The sequence below is a fragment of the Lepidochelys kempii genome, chromosome 11 (genome assembly GCF_965140265.1).
Source record: "Lepidochelys kempii isolate rLepKem1 chromosome 11, rLepKem1.hap2, whole genome shotgun sequence".
NCBI lineage: Eukaryota > Metazoa > Chordata > Testudines > Cheloniidae > Lepidochelys > Lepidochelys kempii.
In genome coordinates this window covers 25,791,566-25,812,166 of record NC_133266.1, presented here as the reverse complement: position 1 = coordinate 25,812,166, position 20,601 = coordinate 25,791,566, and the positions used below count along the sequence as shown (strand labels likewise).

The window sequence follows — 20,601 nt, the reverse complement described above, 5'->3', positions numbered from 1 at the left end:
GGTGATGCATATTTTCAGCAGTCCACCTACAAACTGTACAAGGATAGTGACTGTTCAAAATTTAAGTAATGAACTGTGCACTCAAGTTTAAAAAAAAACAAAAAAACGCTCCTGATCCCAAAATACATCTTACAAAGCAGGCATTAAAGGAAATAAATTACAAAGCAGGCAATAAAGAGGAAAAATGCAAGGTTAATTGATATCACTAAAGGAAGTATAGTTAAGGAATTTGGGGTACTTTGTGAAATTCTGTACTTTCAAATTTTTAGGTTTAAGTCATATCTTTAATCTATTCTAACCTCAAGCTCAGGGATCCGAGTATCTTTAAGTTACTGCTTTGTACTCTTATGTTCACCTTAACTAAGTTTTTTTTTTGTCTGGGTATAATTATAAAGCAAATCTACTGAAAATATTAACACTTTCATTTGCTTTCAGAACTGTATGAAGGTGGAGTAACTAGGAATAGAGAGTAGAGTCAATATGCCTCTAACAGTTACAAGGAGTTTCCCAATTGCTTCCCAACCCAACTAAGCACATAAGCACGTATTTAAGAAGGTGAACAGACCCACTGAAGTCAAATTCGACTCCAGATAAGTTCAGGGCTCCACCCATACAGAACTCAGGTGGTGGTTTAAGGCTCTGATCCTCACATAAGTCCATGATAAAACTCACATTAGACATCAGTGGTATAGAACAAGGCCTAATTACTTTTGAGTTCCAGGAATATGCATAACCTTAAGCATAGGGAACTGAGTAGGTACTATAATAAATGCAAAGTAGACTTGACTGTGTACTGAAATACTTGAGTTAAGTATCTATTCTCAGATAGAGTAGATACAGTGTAGTCATCTAGACATGAAGAGATAGATGAAATATATGGAGATCTGCTTTTTAAGCAGCTTACTGGATCTCTCACATTGGGACTAGTTGTGTCATTTTCAGTAGTAATTCACTTTACATTTTATAACCACAGAATGCTTTATATCAGACACATTAACCTGTAGTTTAAATAGCTGCAGTTCAAAATTATAAAAATATTTTTTAAAAGAAGTTATCTAGAACAGATTTTTCTTGAAAGTGCAAAGTTGCAATGCTGTTTTACTTATTAATCTGATTTTAAATGTTTATTTTAGCTACTATAAAGTATTTCATAGCCATATTGTTCTTATATCTTTACACAAGATTAAGATAAAGCTTAATACACAAGATAATAGGCAATATCTGAAATATAGTATACCTATGGGATATAGCAGGTTTATGTCCATCTTTCAGACCTGGTATATCCTCATGAAGGTAAGCCAAACCTCTAGCCATAGTTTCAGCAATATGACACAGCTCATTCCAAGAAACCACATTTGCCTTGAGAAAGTCAGATAATGAACCCTGTACAGCGGAGGGAAAAACAATTAAGAAGGTAAATCTCAGTATTATTTCCCCTTAAGGAGAGATTTTCTTAATGATAAAGTGTACCTAGAACACAGATACAAAGAATCATATCCATTTCATAAACCATATAGTAGAACCTCAGACCAGTCAACTACATACCTCATTTGGAACTGAAAGTATGCAATCAGGCAATAGCAGGGACCAAAACAAAAAACAAACAAAACAATCCAAAAAAACCACCCCAACACAAATACATACACTACTGTGTTAAACTACTAAAAATTAAGGGAAAGTTCTAAAAAAAATTTGACAAGGTAAGAAAACTGTTTCTGTGCTTTTTTCTTTTAAATTAAGATAGTTAAAAGCAGTATCAAAGTTGTATTAAGTCAATGTTCAGTTGAAAAAACTTTTGAAATAACCATGTTTTGTTCAGAGTTGTGAACATTTCAGAGTTATGAACAACCTCATTCCCTAGGTGTTTGTAACTCTGAAGTTCTATTGTATAACCTGTTGGTATTTAGAAAAAAAGGTATAATTTCCAATCTAATTGGTCATCTCTTAACACAATAAATACTGACAGGATATATCTATAGTTCACACAATAACCAAACTATTTAATAAAATTAAAGAGATGTGAAAATGTCTGACCCTCATTTATTAGAAGATTAAACATTTGCACATTTGACTCATATTTTTTTAAACTAAAAAAGACTAGAGATGAAGATAGACAATTTATGATAGATATTAAGAAACTACTCTGTAAAAGAACAGTCAAGGAAGAAAATGCTGGAATTTCTTTGCGTTCAAAACAGGGTGATTCGAGTTTCTGGGCACAAAGACAAGAGTTTTGTGGATCCACCCCCAAGCATCATGTTGAATCATGTATGTACTTTCTCACAAGCATTACATTGATATTCAGAGCCTTTTTTAGAGTGAGGGGGATCTAGGCAAGAGATTGTTTCTTTACCTTTTCTCATATTATGGACTACAAATAGAGTCAATTATAAACAATGAGTAAAAAAATATTTTCAGATACTACACTACTACGCTTGAATCCTCTATGCCAACATTTTGGGTTTTAAATATCACTTTTTAAAAACCAGAGAAGTGTCTGTCTCTCACTTATTGCTATGAGTAAAGCCCATACAAAAGGCAAAAATTGGATTGACTGCTCAAGGGAAAAAACGGTTACCTAACTTTCATAACTGTTGTTCTTTGAGATGTGTTACTCATGTCCATTCCATTCTAGGTGTGTGCACACTCATGAGTACGGTCAGAGATTTTTGCCTTAGCAGTATCTGTAGGATTGGCTATGACACTCTCTTGAGTGCTGTGCTTATGCGTCAGTATGTTAGGCGCCGTCAACTCTATGCCCTCTCAGTTCCTTCTTGCCAACAACTCCAATAGAGGGGCAGGAGGGCAGATAATTGAATAGACATGAGCAATACATCTTGAAGAACAACAGTTACAAAAGGTAGGTAATTTTTTTTTTTCTTTGAGTGCTTGCTCATGTCAATTTCATTTTGGTGACTCAAGCAGTATTCAGAGGTGAGCTCGGAGTTCATGGTTGTGTGGCCTGTAGTACTGCTCTGCCAAAGCCAGCGTCATCTCAAGCTTGCCGAGTAAGTGCATAATGAGATGTGAACGTATGGACAGATGACCAGGCAGCTGCTCTTGGATTGTGCCAGGAAGGCCGCTGATCATGCTTGTGTGCTAGTAGAGTGTGCCATCAGGATTGCCGGCGGAAACACTTCTGCAAGCTCATAGCAGTGGTGGATAAACTAAACTGGGAGAAGTGGTAGATACGCTGGAGGGGAGGGATAGGATACAGAAGGACCTAGACCAATTGGAAGATTGGGCCAAAAGGAATCTGATGAGGTTCAATAAGGATAAGTGCAGGGTCCTGCACTTAGGACGGAAGAACCCAATGCACAGCTACAGACTAGGGACCGAATGGCTAGGCAGCAGTTCTGCAGAAAAGGACCTAGGGGTGACAGTGGACGAGAAGCTGGATATGAGTCAACAGTGTGCCCTTGTTGCCAAGAAGGCCAATGGCATTTTGGGATGTATAAGTAGGGGCATAGCGAGCAGATCGAGGGACGTGATCGTTCCCCTCTATTCGACATTGGTGAGGCCTCATCTGGAGTACTGTGTCCAGTTTTGGGCCCCACACTTCAAGAAGGATGTGGATAAATTGGAGAGAGTCCAGCGAAGGGCAACAAAAATGATTAGGGGACTGGAACACATGAGTTATGAGGAGAGGCTGAGGGAGCTGGGATTGTTTAGCCTGCAGAAGAGAAGAATGAGGGGGGATTTGATAGCTGCTTTCAACTACCTGAAAGGGGGTTCCAAAGAGGATGGCTCTAGACTGTTCTCAATGGTAGCAGATGACAGAACGAGGAGTAATGGTCTCAAGTTGCAGTGGGGGAGGTTTAGATTGGATATTAGGAAAAACTTTTTCACTAAGAGGGTGGTGAAACACTGGAATGCGTTACCTAGGGAGGTGGTAGAATCTCCTTCCTTAGAGGTTTTTAAGGTCAGGCTTGACAAAGCCCTGGCTGGGATGATTTAACTGGGAATTGGTCCTGCTTTGAGCAGGGGGTTGGACTAGATGACCTTCTGGGGTCCCTTCCAACCCTGATATTCTATGATTCTATGATACAGGCCGTGCTCCAGGATGAAATTTTCTCATCAGGCACTAGGCAACCTTTCATTCCGTCTGCCACTACAATGAACAGCTACACTGACTTGCGAAATGGCTTTGTCCTATCGATGTAGAAGGCCAAAGCCTTCCTGACGTCCAGGGCATGCAACCTAGGTTCACCGGGGGAAGGAGAGCAAAGCCCTGAGGTAAGTGGGGAAGTGGGATACCGGGAGGACGCACGAGCAGAAGCGCGTGAGAGGGCAGGGCTCCTGCCTCATACTGAGAAAGAGGGACGATCAGCGAGTTATCTCAAGTGCCAATACACAAATGCAAGAAGCCTGGGAAAACAAGCAGGAAGAAATGGAAGTCCTGGCACAGTCAAGGAATTATGATGTGATTGGAATAACAGAGACTTGGTGGGATAACTCACATGATTGGAGTACTGTCATGGATGGATATAAACTGTTCAGGAAGGACAGGCAGGGCAGAAAAGGTGGGGGAGTTGCACTGTATGTAAGGGAGCAGTATGACTGCTCAGAGCTCCGGTATGAAACTGCAGAAAAACCTGAGAGTCTCTGGATTAAGTTTAGAAGCGTGAGCAACAAGGGTGATGTCGTGGTGGGAGTCTGCTATAGACCACCGGACCAGGGGGATGAGGTGGACGAGGCTTTCTTTCCGGCAACTCACGGAAGTTACTAGATCGCAGGCCCTGGTTCTCATGGGAGACTTCAATCACCCCGATATCTGCTGGGAGAGCAATACGGCGGTGCACAGACAATCCAGGAAGTTTTTGGAAAGTGTAGGAGACAATTTCCTGGTGCAAGTGCTGGAGGAACCAACTAGGGGCAGAGCTCTTCTTGACCTGCTGCTCACAAACCGGGAAGAATTTGTAGGGGAAGCTAAAGTGGATGGGAACCTGGGAGGCAGTGACCATGAAATGGTAGAGTTCAGAATCCTGACACAAGGAGGAAACGAAAGCAGCAGAATACGGACCCTGGACTTCAGAAAAGCAGACTGACTCCCTCAGGGAACTGATGGGCAGGATCCCCTGGGAGAATAACATGAGGGGGAAAGGAGTCCAGGACAGCTGGCTGTATTTTAAGGAATCCTTATTGAGGTTACAAGGACAAACCATCCCAATGTGTAGAAAGAATAGTAAATATGGCAGGCGACCAGCTTGGCTTAACAGTGAAATCCTTGCTGATCTTGAACACAAAAAAGAAGCTTACAAGAAGTGGAAGATTGGACAGATGACCAGGGAAGAGTATAAAAATATTGCTTGGGGATGTAGGAGTGAAATCAGGAAGGCCAAAGCGCACCTGTAGTTGCAGCTAGCAAGAGATGTTAAGAGTAACAAGAAGGTTTCTTCAGGTGTGTTAGCATCAAGAAGAAAGTCAAGGAAAGTGTGGGCCCCTTACTGAATGAGGGAGGCAACCTAGTGACGGAGGATGTGGAAAAAGCACTTAGGACGGAAAAATCTCATGCACTACTACAGACTAGGGACCGAATGACTCGGCAGCAGTTCTGCAGAAAAGGACCTAGGGGTTACAGTGGACGAGAAGCTGGATATGAGTCAAGAGTGTGCCCTTGTTGCCAAGAAGGCCAATGGCATTTTGGGATGTATATGTAACGGCAATGCCAGCAGATCGAGCGACGTGATCGTTCCCCTCTATTTGACATTGGTGAGGCCTCATCTGGAGTACTGTGTCCAATTTTGGGCCCCACACTACAAGAAGGATGTGGAAAAATTGGAAAGAGTCCAGCGGAGGGCAACAAAAATGATTAGGGGACTGGAACACAAGACATATGAGGAGAGGCTGAGGGAACTGGGATTGTTTAGTCTGCGGAAGAAAAGAATGAGGGGGGGATTTGATAACTGCTTTCAACTACCCGAAAGGGGGTTCCAAAGAGGATAGATCTAGACTGTTCAGTGGTAGCAGACAACAGAACGAGGAGTAATGGAGGGTGGTGAAACACTGGAATGCATTACCTAGGAAGGAGATTCCACTACCTCCCTTAGATATTTTTAAGGTCAGGCTTGACAAAGCCCTGGCTGGGATGGTTTAGTTGGGGATTGGTCCTGCTTTGAGCAGGGGGTTGGACTAGATGACCTCCTGAGGTCCCTTCCAACCCTGATATTCTATGATTCAACCTGCGTTCCTCTTATGATTTATGAGGCTTCGGGAAGAAGATAGGTAAGTATATGTCATGGTCGGTATGAAACTGGGAAGCTACCGTGGGCGGGAAAGCTGGGTGCAGGCACAGCTGAACCTTAACCTTGTAGAATACTTTATAGGGCAGTTCTGAAGTCAATGACCTGATCTCAGACACCCTGAGGGCAGATGTTTTGGCAACCAGGAATGAAACGTTCCAGGAGAGGAGAGCAGGAAGCCAGAAGCTCGAAGGGAGGCCCCATGAGCTGCAACAGCATGAGATTCAAGTCCCAGGGAGGGACAGAATCCTGGACGTGAGGGTAGAGACGCTCCAGACCTTTCAAAAACAGGGCTGTCATGTCTGAGCGAAGACCGACCTGCCTTGGAACGGAGGGTGGAAGGCCAAAAGAGCAGCCAGGCAGACCCTGATCGAGGGACAATTGATCGAGGGATCAAGCGACAGGGACAATCCTTAGAGTCTGAGGTGCAGAAGATAATCCAGGATCGCCTGCAGCAAGGCCCGCTCAGCCCGGATACATCGTTGTGAGGTCCAGCACCATGAACCTTTTCCACTTGGGCAGGTAAGCTGCTCTGGTAGAGGGTTTTCGGCTATCCAAAAAGACCTGTTGAACCCGGGCCGAGCATTCCAGTTCTTCCACATTCAGCCATACAGTAGCCATGCTGTCAAGTGCAACGCTGCCAGGTTTGGGTGAAGAAGACTGCCGTGGTTCTGGGACAGCAGGTCTGGCCAGAGAGGTAGCTGCAGTGGGGAGGCTGCAAAGAGATCCAGCAGCATGCTGAACCAGTGCTATCGAGGCCATGCAAGAGCCATTACGATAATCTTTGCCCAGTCCTGTTTGATCCACAGAGTCCGCGTGAAGATCAATGGCACTGGTGGGAAGGCATACATCAGACCTGACCATGGGAGCAGAAAGGCGTCTGACAGAGAACCTCTGTCCATCCCCGAGATCAAACAGAACACACTGCATTTCCTGTTCTGATGGGACGCAAACCAGTCCACCGGGGGGAGGGGTCCCCCTCCTTTGGGGGATCATACTGACTGCCTCTGGATGAAGCAACCATCGAGACGAGAAGGTCCTGCTCAGGTGATCTGCTAACACATTCCTGGTCCCAGCCATGTGGCCTAACAATTGCAGGCAGGTGTGAGCAGTGGTGAGTGGATGATTCTTCACATGGGAGATCAGGTCCAACATGGCCTGAAAACGTACCTCCAGAAGGAAGGCTCGAGCTTGTATGGAGTGGAGAACCACCCCAATGAACTACATTAGTTGGACCAGCCTTAAGGTGGATTTTTTTCTCGTTTATCAACAGGCCCAGGACGCAGCAAGTGGAATGCACAGATCAAGGATTCTCTGCACTTGTTCCAGAGACCTGACCTTGCTGAGCCAATCATCAAGATATGGGAAGACCTGCATCTCAGGTAAGGGGCCACTGACACCATACATTTTGTGAATACCATTGGGGCCAACGAGAGGCCAAAGGGCAGCACCGTGAATTGAAAATGGTGTCCACCCACTATGAAACGGAGGAAACGTCTGTGACTGTGGAATATGGAAATAAGTGTCCTTCAAGTCGAGGGGGACGTACCAGTCTCCTGGATCCAGGGAGACCAAGTGAAACATCAAACTTCTTGAGAGACTTGAGATATCGCAGGTCCAGAATGGGTTTGAGGCCCCCTTTTGCTTTTGGTATTAGAAAGTAGTGGGATTAGAACCCTTTTCCTTTCATGTCCCAAGGGACCTCCTCCAATGCCCCCAGGTGCAGGAGGTTCTCTACCTCCTGAACAAGAAATTGCCCATGAGAAGAGACCCCGAAGAGGGATGGGAAAGGGGTGATCGGGGCGGGGGGGGGGGGGCGGGAGGAGAATTGCAGGATGCAGCCCCGAGATACTATCTCTAGCACCCAGTGGTCCAAGGTGACCCGTGACTAGGCAGAACAGTAGGGACGAAGACAGCTGAGGAAACAATGAGGTGGATCCGAAGAGTTGACTGGAGCATCGCTCTTGAGCGCACCTTCAAAATGAGTGCTTATGGCCCCCGGGATGGTTTGCCGGACTGGGTTGCATGGGTGACTGGGAGGAGGAAGGGCAGCGATGACTAAAGCTCATGTCTCTATCCCTTGTCCTTGCAGACCTGTCGAGGCTGCCAAGGCCTTGGCGGTGGCGGCCAGAACCGTTTCCTTGCCAATTGCGGCATACGCAGACCCAGTGAGCAACAGGTGGCCCAAAGTGTCCTTTAGGCTATGCAGCCTTGCATCAGTCTGTCCCACAAAGAGACCATTCCCATCAAACAGGAGATCTTGAATTGAGTCCTGCATTTCCTGAAACAGGCCAGTGGTCTGACGCCAGGAGCTGCGCCTCATGACTACCGCCCATGCAACCACCCTCACCGCCAAGTCGGCCACATCCCATGCCATTTGGAGGGAGCACCTCACTGCTGCAGTGGCCTCCTCCACCAAACTCCTGGACCAAGTCCTGGGCAAGGACTCCTTGAACTTACAGAGGGAGTCCCATAAGTTGAAGCTGTATCTGCCCAACAGAGCCTGGTGGTTTGCCACCCGGAACTGAAGGCTGGCTGCTGAATAAATCTTCCAGCCTCTTTGCCTGTTCATTTTGGGGGGTCTAACTGGTGTGTCCCTGTTTGTCCTTTTCATTGGTCGCAGAGATGACCAGCAAGCATGGAGGCGGGTGGCTATACAAGTACTCAAACCCCTTGGCTGGGATGAAGTATTTTCTCTCAGCCCTCTTGGAGGTGGGAGGGATGGATGATGGGGTTTGCCAAAGAGCTTTGGCTATTTTTAAGACTCCATCATCCACTGGTAGTGTAACATCAGCAGGGGTAGAAGCCCAGAGCACACTGAACACAGGCCATCTCCTTTATCTCCAGGCCCAAGTTCTTGGCCACCCGTCGAAGCAGGAACTGGTGCTCTTTAAAGTCCTCTGGCAGGCTAGCACTCAAGGCCCCTGTCACCGCCTTGTCCAGGGATGATGATGTTGATGACTGAACCACCGGGAGAGTCCCTAGGGCATCATGCTCTGTGGGGAAAAGGGGTTTTGGGGTGGGCACTCACTCCTCTACCCTGACCTTTGAGTGCACTTTGTGCATCGAGCCTGGTACCACCGGTGACGTCAGCTGTTGCACTGAGGCTTTAGAGGGGGCACTGGCATCACAGGCATGCCCCATGTACTCCAGTAGAGCCACTGTGCTGGCCAATGGCCGTGTTGCAAAGCTGACAACACAGAGGTCAGCCTAAGGTGCCTTGGGTGCCTAAGCATGCTGGTGATGCCTCAGCAAGGGACTGAATTCCCTCTCCATGCCGGAGGAATCCTCTTCCTGTGACCACGGTGGGGCTGTCTATGCCTACATCTGTCTACATGCTGTCTATGCCTACAACCATCGCCGCTAGAGACCAGCATTTTGAATAGGAGGACCTGTACCAGGGGTGGTGGGACCAGTACCAGGACTGAGAACATTCCCACGGTGCAGGGAATGGGGATCTGTGCCAAGACGACAACTGGCAGGATGGCAAATGGTGCCAGCGATACAGTGACCAGCACCTCCCTCAAGGCGATCCACTTAAAGAGGGCGGAGACCATGATCACAGTTCCAGTGGTCTAGAGCGACCTGCAGAGGACCTGGGTTGTGAAGCCGGGGAGATCTGCAGCATGGAGACAGAGAGCATTGTCTCAGCTCTGGGGATAGGCAGCGCTCACTTGCCCTCTGGGAGGGTCTAGATGGCTGGCTTACCCTCATAGTGAGCCTTTGCCGCTTCCGGTGACCCACACGGCGCCGGTAGAGGCCTCTGCTCTGGAAGAGCCTGGGAAGGCATCAGCCCCACCACAAGCCTGGGTTCCCTACCGCTCCCAGGAGTGTGGCCCTCAATGGGGTGGCAGGTCCACGTAGCTCCAGTGTGAGCTGGCGGCCTAAACTGGGTCCTTTGCCAGATACCCCATGGCCTTTCTTGGACTTCTTTTTGGGCACCGGCAACAGAGAGTGGTGCCAGGCAGAGCCTGGTGCCAAGGGTGCACTACACACCAAGACCAAAGTACTAAGGGTAGAGTCTAGCCGGGAAAGCTCGGAAGCCGGACAGAGAGCAGATTCCATGAGGAGGGCCCTCAAATGGATGTTGTGCTCTTCCTGGGTCAAAAGTTTTGTCCCTCATATGCAATACCTCCAAGCACTTCAGGCAGCTGCTATGGGGGTCACTAACAGGCATAGGTCTGTTACAGACAGAGCAGGGCTTAAAACTCAGAGGCTGGGGAATGCACACCTCACTGGGACTCTAACTTCTAACTACACTACTTAACAACTACTCAGACGCTAGCTACAGTAACTCCTCACTTAACGTCATCTCAGTTAACGTTGTTTTGTTGCTGATCAACTAGAGAACATGCTTGTTTAAAGTTGGGCAATGCTCCCTTATAACATTGTTTGGCAGTCGCCCACTTTGTCCACTGCTTGCAGAAAGAGCAGCCTGCTGGAGCTAGCAGGTGGGGGCTTGGAACCAGGATGGACTGGCAGCCCGCCTAAGTTCCCTGTGCGGCAGCTGCCCAGCAGACTATCAATTGCTGGGCAGTTCAGCTGTCCCTCCCCCCACTGCCATGTGCTGCTCCTGCCCTCTGCCTTGGAGCTGCTCCCGGGAGCCTCCTGCTTGCTGTGTGGTGGGAGGGGAGGAGGAGAGGTACTAATGTCAGGGTGTTCCCCTCCTCCCACCCCCCGCTCCTTTACCCCATCTTCACAGAGCAGGGGTGGGGGGATGATGACACAACAGAGCTCAGGAAGGAAGGAGCTTGCTGACAGCAGCTGCTGTCTCAATTTGCTGATCTACTTAGAAAGGCAGTGTACTTAAGAGTGGGGTCAGCATACTTAAAGGGGCAATGCGTCCCGTCCCTGTCCCCCCCACATACAGAGCGTGTCGGTCTCTCTGCCATGCTGTCTCCCCTCCCTCCATTTTGTGCTGCCTTGTAGAATGTGAAGCTACATTAACAACAGTGCATTAACCCTTGAGGGCTCAGTTGAGTGCTAGTTCATCATTTAGCAGTAAGGCATTCCCTCGGAAATATCCCACCATCTGACTCCACCAGCAAAAAAAATTTCCCTGGAACCTAACCCTCCCCCCCCATTTACATTAATTCTTATGGGGAAATTGGATTTGCTTAACATTGTTTTGCTTAAAGTAGCATTTTTCAGGAACATAACTACAACGTAAAGCAAGGAGTTACTGTACTATAAACAAACTATTTACAAGACCCTAAGGCTCGAAATAAGTAACGATGAAACCACTAGCCGTTGCGAGGCAAGGAAAAGGCATTCTGACTAACCATCATGGACTGAGAGGGCATAGGGCCAGCGGCGCTTAATATACCGACGCATGAGCATGGCACTCAAGAGGGTGCCACAGCCAACCCTATGGATACCGCTATGGAAAAAATCTGACGTCCATGCATATGGGCGCGTGCACACCTAGAATGGAACAGACATGAGCAATCACTCGAAGAAGAACTTAATTGCTAACAAACCAAATGCTGACAAATGTACAAAAACTGGGGGAAAAAACAGATTTCTTTCTCCTGTTCTTCAATGAGAGTAATTTTGGTTATTAAGAGATAACAATAGTTAAAAAAATTTCAGACAAGCAATTAAATAGATCATATCCTTCTAGAAAGGGAAATGTTTATCTGTTGGTTTAGTTTGATATAACATGCATAAATAAATTTAACAGACAGGTATCAAAAATGTGAGGTAGCTGTCTTGTTTAAAGCTTTACAGTAACCAAAGCAAAAATTAGAATCAAAAGCTACATTTAACCTGATGGATGTATTTATGAGGATTGAGGTGTGATATCTCTCGAACTAGAAATACTGACTATGACAGCATAAATCAATTTTCACATTTACATTATGTAGAATTTTTATATATTGAATAATTATTTTTACAAGACTGATACAGGAAATAACCTTCCTAAATTTACATAATTCATAGCAAAACACTCGATTTTCCCTTAGCTGTTTATGCTATTACACAACTGCTTTAATTTTACAAGTCCCAATGTTAAAAATGTCTGAAAATATTTTTATTCTAGTACAAGAAATTTAAGTTACATCACAAAAGCTAGATGGGGCAGTAGTAATAATAATGCTCTTATTTTGTTATACATACACTTTGATATTTCTTATTGTAGGGAGCTTTCCATACTGAAAACCATTAAAATTTGTGATAAAAATTTCATGTATGACACTCAATTCAATTGATGGACATTAGTTAAAAAAAACTTTTGAAGACCTACTTCATTAGAAAGGCCCACAATCAGAGTGAAACACTGAGAAAATTATATTTTTGTGTTATTTTAGTAAACATCTTCCTCTGGCAAGGATCAATGCCAGTGACTTTTCCAGCTTCTCTACTAGGACAAAACCTGTTTTGGTTTGGTTTTTTGGACGGGGAAGAGGGTGAGAGGAGAATAATTATCTCTGACGTAACAAAAACAGGGGAGGACTTGGTGGGTAAGTGAAACTACTTTCAATTCTTTTTTAAAATTGGCTGGAATTCCAAATTACAATTACACAGCCTTCCTTTCTTTAAGCTTGTTCATAGGCTACAGGATTTTAATAAAATTACAATGAAACTAAATAGATAAAAACAACATTATTCGTTGTCAAAACTGACCATACCTTTTCATGAAATGCTGTAATTAACCATAGATCTACATCAATGCTGGTGCCTCGTTTCTCTGCACCAATGAATTGTAAGATATTTTCATGCTTCATTCCAGGCAAGCTGTAAATTTCATACTCATTTTGCCATGACTGTTTGTCCTTAATCAAGCACAGATATTAAGTTAGTACACTTATTATATTCTGATGGGGAAAAAAAACCCCTCTCTTCTACAAGTCACAAGTTAGCTGCTGTAATTCATTGTGAAAAGTTAACTGACCTTCTATAACAGATTAAAATATGTTCTGACCTGGTATAAATTTGAATCAATGGAAAGAAAGGCACATTCCAAAATATTACTATTGACGGACTGGATTGATTATTTTAAAAATGCATACAAGTACAGGATAAATCTTAATGTACCTATATAAGTTACAAGGAAACTGTATTTGGTAGTTTCCCATGGAAATCTGTTTATTGCAACAGTACTATGCAGGTTGGCACCAACGTGAATCTCCATAGATACCACACATTGGAATAGCAGAGAAGCTAGAGGTCAGGTCTTGGGCACTGTTAGCTGAGTGAAGTGTTTGCATATTGCCCACCAGATATAATGTTTGGCTCTTGATAATGCTAGCAATATTAACTACACTGATGCTGAAGATCATTGCTCAAAAATTATGCTCAATACAAGTTTTAATAAGATTATTATATAATTTTAAAGAGTGGGAACAGCTTTTTCTTCATTAAATTGAATCCAGGTGTAATGGATTTTATTTTGGGGTGAGAAATTCCTACTAGAGAAAGATTATATCTATAGATGTGTTTATCAGCAAGTCAATATGGATCTACCCATTAGAAAATATAAGTACAACTCACCCCTCCTTAACTGGTAAAGTGTATTTTTAAGTACTGTAACACTCAGATTAACAAAAAGAAAAGGAGTACTTGTGGCACCTTGGAGACTAACAAATTTATTTGAGCATAAGCTTTCGTGAGCTACAGCTTTATAATACTTCATAATACTCCCAGTGAGACTGCACTTCTAACAATTTAACAACAGCTCAACATTTCCAGTACTGCAGTATACTTCACTTAATGGAGACATGCCTAACTGGAACAGCCACTTTACTGGGATCTCTTTCAGGATACCTATTTCTTCTAACAATTGCCATTCATTATGACCACCACAAAATTTAGACAGAATTAGCAAAAAAATCTCCTTAGTCGGGACACATTTTTTCAGTACCTAACAGCAAAATACTACTTAAACCAGTAGGAGGATGGACAGCAGGTGCAATGGGACTAGTAAAGTGCTTAAAATTACTCAGATGCTTAAGAGTTTGCAGGACCAGAACCTCTCTTTTGAATTTCTTAACTTTTAACTCCATTTCCCCAATGTTGAATTAGAGCACATATTTTGCATTTAATTGTAACTTATTTTTAGTTCAATTAAAAGATATGCCATCATCTACCTTGTTCACTTTTGAGCTGCAAACATTTCCTTTATTTGAGAACTTAATTTTTTACAGTTACTGACGTTTGGGGAGATGACAACTTCCTATTGTATACAGAAAAGTCTGCTTTGTATATTGAGATTTTAAATTGCCATAGGACAATACGAACGTTTACATACCTGAATTGGGAATATTTTGACAGCAACATACTCATTTAGCAACTGAGCTTTCCATACACAACCAAATCTTCCCCTAGCTTTGATCTCTAACAACTGCAGAGGCTTCAGACCCATCAAGGGTGAAGGTGGTGGTGGGCCAGGGTCCTGAAAACAGATACAAGTGTATAATTGAAATCTAGCTATTCTGTGTGAGATCTAGGATGACAGTACTAGGAACATAAAGACAATTATATTGAAAAACATTTGGTGTCAAATTCTGCCGAAAACAAAACAATCTTTAACCCTTCTTTACAGGAAGGAAACAGGACTCCGTCAGACACACTGAGAATTAAGACACAAATAGAAACCTAACATATTTCTAATATTTAGTCTTCTGAGATATGAAGGCAGAAAGGCACTAAAGAGAATGAAAATCAAGCTTTAATTATGATAGAATTTCAAGTATTTTTACAATAGCAGAGCAGAGAACATTGTGTGTGTGTGTGTGTGTGTGTGTATGTGTAAAATGCAAACTAGACCAAATGTATTTCTGTCACTAACTAGAAGATGACTGAAGATTCAACTTGCCCACTCACTTCGTTGTACTCTACATAGCCATAAAGAAGACCTAGGTTCAACTACCATTCCATCTCTCTTTCTCATGAAGTTAGCAAACAGTGTTGCAGAATGTTTAACGTTTAGAGAAGAGGCAGTGTCTCATGTCACACTCAACAGTATTTTCTCCAACTGAAGGAGTAGTGCTGGTGAGCTCCAAAGGGAAACCAAACCAATCTTTTTCAAATACAAAAGAAGTTGAGAGGACTACAGGAAGGCAATGGGACAAGTGTCTGAGGGTGTCTATGCAACCAGCTGATTACTCTGGGTAGCTTCCCTTTCTGGGAAATATTATTACAGTCACTGTAAATAATAAAAGCCCTTACATATTTTATTATATACATATATATTCATTCTACATGCACCTTCCTCTATTGAAATGGCACATTTTCAATATTTTTGGTAACGGCAAGCACTTTGGGTGTTTTTTTTTTCTTCCCAACATACTGTGTTTATGTAAGCCATTACTTTACTCTGAAGAAAATGTCAGGCCTACTTGTGTCTGCACAAGCATATCAGAATTTTCCACTCACTGATCTAACAGAAAATTTAACTCTTCAGGCAGAGGCCAATTTTCTGGAGTCAAATGTTGAGAGTTATTCTTGACTGTACACATACACCATTCACTTGTAAAGTTTGTGTCTGATACTACAGATCATTAATTCTAGTCCCCCTCTACTGATCATATAGATAAGATTCAGACTGATGTAGAAAAGGAGTTTTAGTCTATTTTTAAATCTTTTTAATGCACACATTTTGACTTCCCTAATGGACATTACTGCACTGTTTATGGGGGAGGGGGAAAAGCAAGATAGGAAAGTGATTTGCTACTTTTACATAACAAGTGGTCTCCCTCACCTCCATATTTGGACACTACAATGAAGGGTGGTATAGAATACCCTTAGACAAGTGTGACAACTACAATTGTTCAGAAAATATGAGTCTTTAAATCTGCTTCACTATTGTGAGAACAAACAAAATACAAATGTTTTTGCCCCCATTTTAATTAGAAGAAAATTATAGATGAACAGATTTCAGTTAGCTAAAGTTGTTGTTCACATAATGCCAATTTAATACTTCACCAGGTCCTAGTTTAAACGTGCTAAAAGAATAACATTTCTTCCCAGTAAGTAACTAACACCAGATGATTACTAAGGAAAATGATACTTTTCAAGGAATGAATGTAATTAATGAATGTCAATTAATTGCAGTTAACACAAGCGATTAACACAAAACAAATTAACTAGATTAAAACAATATTCGCAATTAATCACAGTTTGAATCACACTTTTAAACAAAGAGAATACCAATTTAAATTTATTATAAACATTTTTGGATGTTTTTCCACATTTTCAAATATATCCATTTCAATTACAGAGATACAAACTGTACATGCTCACTTTAAATTTTTGATTATCTTCTTTACAGTGCAAATATCTGTGAACAAAAGAAATAGTATTTTTCAACAGACCTCATACAAGTACTGTCGAATCTCTATCGTCAAACTGCAACTTACAAATATTTTTTTTTTAACATAACTGCACTCAAAAACAATATAAAACTTTAGAGTCTTCAAGTCCACTCAGTCCTAATTCTAGTTCAGCTAATCGCTAAGACAAACACATCTGTTTACATTTGCAGGAGATAACGCTGCCTAGTACTTGTCTGAGGTGAATTGAAAAATACTATTTCTTTTATCTCTTTTACAGTGCAGATATTTGTAATAAAAATATAAAGTGAGAACTGTACACTTGGTATTCTATGTTGTAACTGAAATCAATATATTGAAAATGTAGAAAGACATCCAAAAAGATTTATAATAAATTTAAATTGGTATTATCGTTTAACAGTGCGATTAAAAGTGCAATTAATTGTGAGTATTTTTTTAATTTTGCGATTTATCACAATTTCTTTTAATCATTTGAGCGCCCTAATAAAGATTAAGGGTAAAATTTTCACACACCCCTATTTTCACACATTTTCAAAACCACTTAAAACATGTAAACGTTACCCTTCATGTAAGAATCTGAACCTTTGAAGAAACATGGGAGTGAGTGATGCTTAAAAACAAAACTAAGTTAAAATACTTTAAAAATGCTTATTAGAAAAATAAAGCTGTTAAAATACAAAACCAGAGCACCAAGATTAAGCATTATAATTTTGTGTGAGACATTCAAAATGAAATAATTATGTCTCACTGATAAATTCACTAACACAATGAAGTATAATTTCACTCCTATAATGGCTTTCATACAATTTCAAATTCCTTTACAAAACACCTTTGAAGAAGTTATCCCAATTTTGCTGATGTAGAAATTAAGGCAGAGGGGTTAAGGCTATTTTGTTCCAAAATGGATGCCTGAAATTATTTGTAAATCCAAATCTTTGTACCAATTTAGTAGGCTTATCACAAGTGTTCAGAGCACCCAGTAGTTCCCATGGATGCCTAAATATGGATTTACACATTTAACTTTAGGCACTCATTTTTGAAGTCTTGGCCCTAATGAGTTGCCCAAATTAAAGAAGCAGCTCTGTGACAAAGTGAGCAATAGCACACAGATCTAGCTTTCTTCATTTAGACATTAGAACAACGTTCCTCTCCCAAATCTAGAATATTTAACTTTCTGAATTCACTCTGTACCATATAGCAAGTGAATGTTCAAAACTTCTCATTTACTAATAGTGATTAAAAAAATTCCACTGCAGTACTTGACTTCCTAACCACTAAATACTACATACTTCTTAAAAACTTCAGAAAGTACACAGACAGGAGAATGTATTCTCCACACTGTTGGTGATATTTATATTATCACAGTATACAGAGAATATTTCTTCCACAACAAAAACTAAAACTTCTAATTAAATGTTTTCTTGTTTTCACAGTGGAACACACAGAATTCTTCTATAAGGCAGAAACTGGACTTACTGTGCCATGAAATTCTGTAATTAAAAAAAAAAAATTCTGAAAAAAAAAATTCAGTTTCCTACACAACAAAATTCTGAAAAAAAAAATGGTAGTTTTCTATTAAAATGTTTTGTTTTGACTTGACAAAACTGAAAAGTTTTACTTCAATTTAGAATTTTATTTGGGTATTAAAAAAAAACAAAATTTGAAAAATAATTTTCAACAAAAAAAAATCCAAACATTCCTTTCTGAAAAGTTCAAAATGGAACACTGTTTCATTTTTCCTGAAGCAAAATTTCATCAAAATCTACATATTTCCATGAAGTGTTTCACTTTTTGAAAAAAATCAATTTCTTCCAAATAGACAAATGTTCCATTGGAAGAGTCCCAACTAATTCTAGTTTATGCAAACCATTTAGGTGCCACAGGCATAATTATTTCTAAATAATCTTTTCAAAAGATCTTTGTAGCCTTAAGGTCTCTAAATTTTCTGAAAAGCTTAACTGACTGGCTAACCTAGTCAGAAGAAGACCAATGTTGATGAACTGACTAGGAGACAGAAAGCTCAAATTTAAGCTCCACTTTTCCCATAAGTCGTAAAGCTAATTTGCGTTAAATACTGCACCAGACTATGGTTGCGAACCTAGGGAGCAGCAACACCAGAGAAGCAAACAAACAGAGGCTTGGTGGGACAACATTCCTGGTTGGAGTACCAGTACTGAAGGATATAGCTTGTTCTGGAAGTATAGGTATGGGAAAAAAGGAGGACGCATTGTGCTGTACATCAAGAATGTTTACACTTGTGACAAGGTCCAAGAGGAATTGAGCAGCAGACCTACTGAGAGTCACTGGGTGAGAATAAAAAGGAAAAAGAATAGTAGTGATCTTATGGTGGGGGTCTATTACAGACCACCAAATCAAGAAGAGGAAGTAGATGAGGCATTCTACAACCATGTAACAAGATTAGCTAACACACATGAGCTAGTATTAATGGGGGATTTTAACTTCCCTGATATCTGCTGGAAGACTATTACAGCAAAACACAGTATGTCCTGCAAGTTCTTAGCATGTATAGGGGACAATTCTCTGAATCAGAAGAAACAAGTATAGGGTCATCCATTTTGGATCTGGTACTGACCAACAGGAATGACTTATTTGCAAAAATGAAGGTGGTCATAACTTTAAGAACAGTAGGACAATGGAACAGACCGTCTAGGGAGGTAGCAGATGCTCCTTCACTGGAGGTTTTCAAAAGGCGGCTGGATAGCCATCTGTCTTGGATGGCTTTAACACAACAAATCCTGCATCTTGGCAAAGGTACAATAAAGATTAGTAAATATCTGTAAATGCTGAAAAACCATTACATACATGGTAAATAGCAATGAGTTTCCTATTTTAGTTTCTTCTGAACCTGAAGAGTTTCATTTGAAGCTGAACAGTGGTGTAAGTGGAAGGAAATCTCTATCAACTTTTTACAAATTTAAAATTTGCAGGAAAGCAATTTAAAACAGCAAAAAGCAATGTGCCATTTTCTCTAAAGCATATTTCCAATGGGCTTGTACTATGAATTAGCAAGACCGCTTATAAGAGAGTGAAGGTCATATCCACATCAATTTAGAACTTAACTCTCTTATGACTGCCAACAAGGAACAGCCAATTGTCAATGAAGTTTTATGTGCAGACACTTTAAAGTGATTCGTTTCTTTCATATAAGCCTCTGAAATCTCAAATGCCGAATTCAAACCAGTAACCTAAGAAGTGAAAGGTGGTGTATTCCATTATCAATCTCCACAGACATTCAACTCTATTGCACAAGAAATTCTAGTAATTTTGAGAGTAAGTTTACATTTTGACCCAGCATGCTTACAGTATTTTGTAGCAGTGCTCAGTAAAGAACTTAATTTATATCAAAGCAACAAAAAATAGAACATATTACATGACCACAAAGTTCCACAAAATACAAAAACACATCAGTACAGCTTACCTCAATCATTATATGAAAGGCATGCTTGTAAAACAAACAAACAAAAACAGGCAAAGGAAGTTACTAATTATATCAAGAACAAGGTGAAAAGCATTTTGTAAGAAAAGTGACACAGAAGATTAGTTTGTATAAAACAATAATTTGTTACAAAAAATATCGAAGGGGATATCAATTTTTGCTTGGATAATTAACTGATTTAGAATAATAAATCAGTCACTGATAATGTCATGTTAGGAAAGTAAATAGGTAAAAGAATAATTGTAGTACGGGATGCCAGTAGAAATGACCTTATGATTAAACACAGAATTGCTCTTTTAAAGTATATGAAGAATCAGTATGACAAAAATGATTTTTCTAAAGATATTTTATAAACAGTAATGAAATAGAAAACTTACAGCACAAATATGGGACATATAGTCCACCATCTACCTTTTTCATATGCTACTTGGATTTCACAATTGTTACTCATCTGTTCAGCTGCTCATTATTCCACATATTTACACAGCATTATGTTAATTAGTCTATTTGCCACTACTCAATTTGAAAGATTTATGCTACTAGAAAAACATTCACATTCCTGCTAAAACTTATTTTCCACTGTGGTCACAAGAGTACAGCAGATGGC

The 20,601-nt window shown here is 41.3% G+C and overlaps 1 protein-coding gene across 4 annotated transcripts in view; it reads right to left on the bottom strand.

Moving 5' to 3' along the window:
- ACVR2A (activin A receptor type 2A) overlaps window positions 1-20,601 on the bottom strand; it is a 116,965-nt gene that overhangs the window by 20,088 nt on the left and 76,276 nt on the right. For 3 of the 4 annotated variants that reach the window (XM_073305433.1, XM_073305432.1, XM_073305430.1), the window contains exons 5-8: window positions 19,977-20,000; window positions 14,494-14,637; window positions 12,875-13,018; window positions 1,238-1,383 (exon numbers count right to left, since the gene is read on the bottom strand). In XM_073305433.1, the coding sequence (XP_073161534.1) occupies window positions 1,238-1,383; window positions 12,875-13,018; window positions 14,494-14,637; window positions 19,977-20,000 (458 nt within the window). The remainder of the gene's footprint in view (window positions 1-1,237; window positions 1,384-12,874; window positions 13,019-14,493; window positions 14,638-19,976; window positions 20,001-20,601) is intronic. The other variant, XM_073305431.1, reaches the window with a different exon arrangement.